General features: G+C 27.1%; 1 protein-coding gene across 4 annotated transcripts; it reads left to right on the top strand.

The window, feature by feature from the left end:
• Positions 1-2,818: 2,818 nt before the first annotated feature.
• Positions 2,819-6,257, top strand: LOC103864328 (probable trehalose-phosphate phosphatase E). Of its 4 annotated transcripts, none has more exons than XM_009142084.3 (12): positions 2,819-3,028; positions 3,179-3,420; positions 3,507-3,647; positions 4,248-4,319; positions 4,441-4,533; positions 4,693-4,749; positions 4,853-4,954; positions 5,127-5,204; positions 5,327-5,396; positions 5,542-5,612; positions 5,721-5,813; positions 5,946-6,257. In XM_009142084.3, the coding sequence occupies exons 1-12, from the start codon at positions 3,025-3,027 to the stop codon at positions 6,000-6,002; spliced, it is 1,080 nt and encodes a 359-aa protein (XP_009140332.1). In that variant the 5' UTR covers positions 2,819-3,024; the 3' UTR covers positions 6,003-6,257. The 4 variants fall into 4 exon arrangements, with proteins under 4 accessions (XP_009140332.1, XP_033145385.1, XP_018513697.1 ...); XM_033289493.1 differs by having other exon boundaries at positions 2,877-3,005; XM_033289494.1 differs by lacking the exon at positions 4,853-4,954.
• The last annotated feature ends 949 nt before the right edge of the window (positions 6,258-7,206 follow it).

Below are 7,206 nucleotides of genomic sequence, written 5' to 3'. Positions count from 1 at the left end.
CATTATTTTCTTAAATAAAAATCACGGAATTACCTAATGTGGTAAAAGTATATATGCCAATTAATGATTTTGAATAATAAAAATTTGATAAAAATCAGTATATTCTCTATCATTTTTAATTTATTTTAAAATAAATTAAATAACCACATTAACTATATAATAAAATTTTAGATTTTTTTGAATATGTTATATTTTGAATTTTAAAAAACGAATATAAATGACTAAATTTGTTAAAAATCTCACACTGAAATTTTTGTGATCCATGGTTTAAAATTTATGTTATAACAAGTGCAAATGATTACGAAATTACATAAGTATGAAGTCTCATTTAATAAATATTATATATATGCATATTAATATTTTTTTAAAATAAATTATATACAATTTCGAATTTGATTTGAAATTTTTTGATAAACATTTTGAACAATTATTGACAACTTAATATTTAGATTTTAAACTTTGCATTGAATGTTTTTAAAATTATAAATTACTAAAACTATTTAACATCCCATGATTTTTTATTGTTATCATTGATTTAAAAAATTTGTTATAAAGAAATACAAACGATCAAAAATAATATGAGTATAAAATATTTTTAACAGATGTCAATATTAAAAATGTACTATATATCTATGTTAATATCATTTAAACTTAATTTTATAACATATAAAATAGAAAAAGTGTTTGTCTGGATAAATAAAATTTATTTAAGTATTTGTACCAATTTAATTATATACATAATAGTTACTAAATTTTTAATTATTCAATATATATTTATTATTTCATAATATGTAAAAAATATATAATACTTAAAAATAATTTATATATAATATTTATTTCGCGCAAGGCGCAGATCTTAACCTATTTTTATGTATTTTAACTAGTTTTCGGATTATATTTGTCGTGTGTTTATGAATATTTTATTAATATATTTTAAACTTACTGCAAATTATGATATATCTTGTGAAGTACACATAAATGATTTCTCATCAATAAAAATGTGAAGGCAAAGCCTTATATGTATATAACATATATACAAATATTAGTCAAGAAAGACTTATTCATTGGCAAATTTATACATGGTAACATGGTAATCGTAAGGTCATCTTCATAGCTTTATGTCATGATGTAGGATTGTTAATGGTGTATATATTCCACAGTAGAGTTTTCAGTGTTCATATCCCACTATAAAATCGTTAATGGTGTTTATACTCTACGTAGAATTATCAACGGTGTTTATATCTCACTGTAAGGTCATTGACTGATAAAAAAAAATGCATCAATGCTGTAGTTATGCCTTCATCATCGTAGTTGGATCTGAGAATTTCATGGGTAGTTCAAGTTCACCATCACTCTACTAGATCAGTATAATATTTGCCGGAGTCTTTACCCATATATTATATTCGTAGACTAAATGCATAGCTGATAAAACAAAATGAAGATTCATTTCTCGAATCTTAAATTTTAAACAAAACACAACATGGCGAATTGTGAGTTTTACAGGATAGTATTGTCATATAAATGGATATTTTATCAAGGTATGGGATCTTATTGTCTTTTTAAGTGGTACAGAAATATCAACTACGGAAATTAGGAATTAAGTATAAGTTTATCTTGTGTACAACTAAAGTGGAAGTAGTTATCTGGATCATGAACTATACGATCGCACAATAAATCTTGATAACTAAAAGTTTTAGTAACAAGTTGTTATCGTGAATGATGTGAAAGATGGCGTTTTTAAAAAAAAACTTAATTTGGCTTGTGAAAGATGGTGTTTACATGAACATATAGCATAAATTTTGAATAGAAGAGATAATTTTTTTTCCTTGAGCACACATCTAATATGAAAACGGATAAGTATCATATATAATGCTTATTTACATTCATAAGACAATTGTTTTGTAATTATACTTCACTGGTTTAGATGTTCGAACTATTTAGATATTGTCTATCTATACTATTATTTGTAAAGTGATTTTTCGCATTCGAGCTTTCACATTAAAAATTAGAGCAGTTAATATCGTTTATATCCTTAATGAATATTCATATATAAAATTTTATATAATTTAAAACGAATTTTATATTTATAATATTAAATTTTATAATAAGATAGTTTTTATATAGTGTGTTGTTATCTTGAAATAATATTTTTCTATTATAATATTTTTACAAAAACTAAGATATAAAACAATCTATAATTAAATAGTTATCAAGCAAAATTTGTATAAAGATATTTTCTAAAATATTTTTAATATGTGAATATTTTTAAAAAATTTAAAACAATTATAAGCACATATATTGTATTGAAAAACTTTGTCATATATAAATAATTTTATCTTTGATTTAAATTTTTCTAAAATATAAGAATAACTTATTATGCTGGTTTTTAAATTAATAAATCATAAACTAATAAGTATCTATAAAGATTATGTCATTGTTAAGTTGTAGATAACAAATAATGTTTTGATTTTCATTTAAATATAATATTTTCTTATTCTTACAAATAGGAACTCCAGATTTATTAAAAACCATGTAAACAATGATTTTTGCAGCTTCTGATGATTGATTGATTGATTAAATTACTTTGAATTTAAAAATTAAAAATTTATGGTTAAACGGAACGTGTAAATATATGTCACGGTCAAAAAAAAAAAATATTTGATTAATTTCCAAAAATAAATATCTATTTATTCTGGTGTCAGCATGATCAATTTGGACGGGACCACGTGACACTTGATGGTAACGCACCAGCGCCCGAATATGTAATAACCAAAAGATATCGAAAGCAAGCCATCAAGGAAGTCACCTAAGGGACCCGGCTACACGTGTACAGTATAGTGGGACTCGCACTCGATGGTTTCGACTCGGACACAACACAATGTCTGAATTTTCATTTGTTTATAATATTACTTTTTAAAATGTTTTCTAACTTTCTTGCAACTATAAAATCAGTCCACCCCCTTACTCTCCAATCATTCAGTCTGATTTTATAACTTCAAATTCAGGTTTAGATTTTTATCCTAAATGGGTAAGTTTTTATGTTCTTGTTTTTTTCTTATAATGAAATTTTGGTTCTTAAAACCCTTTGACAAAAAAAATGGTTCTTGCAATGTATATAAAACACACAAAATACAGTCACTTATATGCTATCTTCTCTGTTTCAATCTTATTTCCTCAGTGAGATTCATCGAAGAGAATATTACTAAAATGTTGGAGACAAAGATCATCTCTAAGTCGGAAGTTTTATATGCTGGAGGAGACGACGGAGACACGTCGCCGGCGACTAAAATTTTTCAAGATTTTCAGATCAACGAAGAAGACGTCGGAAGAGGAGGAGGGCTAATAAGATCATGGGTTGATTCCATGAGAGCATGTTCTCCTACTCATCTCAAACCTTTCGACAACCAATCTTCTTGGATCGTAATGTCTTCTTGCTTACCTCTGTTTTTTTTTTGTAACATTAAATCACAAAGTATTTTATTAACGAGAGAATTGTGACTATGTAGAAAGAACATCCATCAGCTTTGAACATGTTCGAAGAAATACTTCATGAATCAGAAGGAAAACAAATCGTCATGTTTCTTGATTACGATGGTACTCTCTCCCCCATTGTTGATGATCCTGATCGCGCTTTCATGTCTAACAAGGTACGTTTCCAGTTTCTTTTTAGCGCAAAAAAAAAAAAAGCGTTTCCAGTTTCTTAATAAACTTTTCAGAATTTTTTTAAAATATTTTTTCCTGCTAACCTTCAAGATTAGCATCAACAAAAAAACACAGTACAAGGTGTATTTTTACGTTTGATCTAATAAATATCACATAACACAGTAACGAGTAAAATAACATAATATTCCATAAAACGCATAACAACGGTAAAGAAACAAAGTTTCAGTTTTTTTTTGGGTTAAAAATAGTCTTACCATTTCGTTTAGAAAGAAATAAAAAAAAAGTTCACAAAAATAAATTTTAATACTTTCGATGAATTTATATTAGTTAATAATAAAGATTGCAAAGTTCGAAACTTAATTGAGTTTCTTGAATTACTATTGATTTAAAGTAATCAAAAATAAATAAATGCAAAAGAAATTGATGAATTTATGATAAATGATTATTGTGCTTTCTTAATATTTGTGAAAATATTAGAAAATTTACGAGTGGATGTAGTAAGAAATACAGAGTTTATATAATTTGTCGGTTACAATTTGTTAAGTTATTTTTTGTTTCCAATTTGTATGAATTCTTTGTTTCAGATGCGAAACACTGTAAGGAAACTTGCAATGTGTTTTCCAACAGTCATAGTTAGTGGGCGATCTAGAGAGAAGGTATCATATAAGCTTTATCTTATAAAAACCTTTAATTTTTTTTTTGTTTGGACAAAATCGTCAATTCTTTATTTTGACGTATTCACAATTAATTAACCAAAAGAAAATTATGTTTTTTCAGGTTTATAGTTTTGTGAAACTAACTGAGTTGTACTATGCTGGAAGTCACGGAATGGACATCAAAGGACCAGAGCAAAATTCCAAATACAAAAAAGTATGGATACATGTCTAGAGGTCCACAGAAAACATAATCGATATAATAAAGTCTTTTCCTTCTAATTTTCGTTTTTTATAAAAAAAAATAGTAATTTTCATTTTTATTTTTAAAAATACTAATTTTCATTTTCCCCTCATTTCTTAAAACACAATCCAGAAAACCCAATCTCTTCTTTGTCAACCCGCGACGGAGTTCCTTCCGGTGATTAGTGAGGTGACATTCTACATCGATCAACTATGATTTTTTTTCTGTAAATTATATCAATATTTTTTCACCAAAAAAAGATTATATCAATATTTTTGTTTTCTTTTTCTAGGTGTATATGAAACTAGTCGAGAAAACAAAATCGATTCAAGGAGCCAAAGTTGAAAACAACAAATTTTGTGCTTCTGTTCACTTTCGATGCGTAGACGAAAATGTATGGACAAAATAAATCATATATTTTATATCAAATTTAATCATATAAGCAATAAGAGATATGTTAGTAGCCTCGTTAGGTATGTTCAGATACACTCAAGTTGATTTTGTTATGTTTTTAGCAATATAGTTTAAAACAACTTACCACTAATATATAAATGATGAACTAACAGAAATGGAGTGACTTGGCCCATCTAGTTCGATCAGTTCTGAAGAACTACCCCAAGCTCATGCTTACGCAAGGAAGAAAAGTAAGTTTAGTTAACAAAATTAGAGAGAAAATATTGTTTTCATAAGTAGTGGATGTCTCTCAACTAATTAAGATTTTGTTTTAATCATGATTATTTACTTTTTCGGTCTGATTTAATTTCAGGTGTTGGAGATTCGTCCAATCATTAAATGGGACAAAGGCAAAGCACTTGAGTTCTTGTTAGAATCCCTCGGTAAAACATTATGTATACCTAATTAATTGATTGCAGATTCATTGTTCACAAACTTCATAGTGGTGGGGTATAAAATGGTCCTAGTGGTTTAGATGTTAAAAATTATAATTGTTCACTAATTAAAATGAGCATTTGACATGTGTAGGATATGAGAATTGTACCCATGTCTTCCCTATATATATTGGAGATGATCGTACCGACGAAGATGCCTTTAAGGTATATAAATATTCTTAATGCCTCGACAAATAATTTATTCAAAGGTATTTAAATAGATAGTTTAAATTAATCTTTATATAAATATTGATTGAAGTGACATTGTAACAGATTTTGAGAGATAAAAGACAAGGTCTTGGGATCCTTGTATCCAAATACGCGAAGGAGACCAATGCTTCTTATTCTTTGCAGGAGCCAGACGAGGCAAGCTGTCTTACTCTGTACACATAGCACATAATTTTTTCTTTTTGAAACTACACAGCACATAAATATTCTGTATCTTCTTGGTCTAATGTGGATTTCTGATTCATTTTATTTTTTAACTTGGTTTAATAGGTTATGGATTTTTTGGAACGTCTGGTGGAATGGAAAAAGTTAAAGAGTGGGGAATGAAGAGTTTACAAGTACATGAGAATCATTTTCTTTTTTACTTTTTGTTATTTATTAAGATTCTAACGTATCAAATGATTAAAAAATAAACAAGAAGACAAATTGAGGTTCTTGATCCTTTTTCCATCTTGTGTTTTGTGATTAGTCCCTTGTTGCTATCAACGCGAATCTTCAAACTGTAAACATATAATTTCATGGAGAATATATACTTCTCTGAAGTCCGAACAATATATTCGAAATCTAATCGATTTTTCTACACCAAAACATGATCTATGTATATATCTTTTGAGATCTGAAAATTATGTAGTAAACATATACTTGCAAAATTTAGTTCTACAAAAAAACGGTGACGAAATCTTAATATCACATGATTATGTATCATTTGGAAACAATTTATATTACACGCTCTTTTTGTTATCTCCGATATTAAAAAAATGTTTTTCTTAATTATTTCGAGCTTCTAAACTGTCAGAGCTGTCTATGAATAGATTGCTAGGACGGTTTTAACATTTGGCATGTATGACACTATGACTACATCATGAGATAAATCATATAGACAACATGAGCCCCATAATGGGAGCTGTCTTATTAAGTATAAATGGTAGGACGATTTAAACATTTGGCATGCAAGACTACATAAGACAAAATCATACATATACAACATGAGGCATAATGGGAGATTTAGCATAATCGTATTAAGTCGGTGCTGTAATAAAATATGGTTTACTTGAACATTTTGTAGATTTCAGTAATGCATAAGTTAATATGCTAATTATGTATTTCCAATGGAATCTCATGTGAGGCAGCTACATATGTGTTTAATCTTTAATACTTTGGAAAATAAAAATAAATTAATTAAAGTGATCATTCAGACAGAACATTACGATATGTATAACCGATCGTCGAAGTTAAAAAAATAATGTGCATCGATGTGTCATTTCTGTAATCACTCCTCAGTAAATGAATTATACGGATTGATGTTTTAAGCTCTTTTAGTCATTAAGAAAATTAATACATTTTTTTTGTTTTACTTATAAAGTTTCTCCACTCATATTCTTACATTTTAATTTATGTTTTAGTTTAAAAAACATATGTGTTAATTATATTCTAAAATATTAATCTTTCAAATATAATAAAAATCTAAAATAGTCAAATTCAGAATAAGAATTCATATATCTTCCAATCGATTCTCGTTGAGGCAAACTAC

Source organism: Brassica rapa, chromosome A04 (assembly GCF_000309985.2).
Source record: "Brassica rapa cultivar Chiifu-401-42 chromosome A04, CAAS_Brap_v3.01, whole genome shotgun sequence".
Classification (NCBI taxonomy): domain Eukaryota; kingdom Viridiplantae; phylum Streptophyta; class Magnoliopsida; order Brassicales; family Brassicaceae; genus Brassica; species Brassica rapa.
The sequence above is the reverse complement of the archived record's forward strand: the minus strand, read 5'-3'. Positions and strand labels throughout refer to the sequence as shown.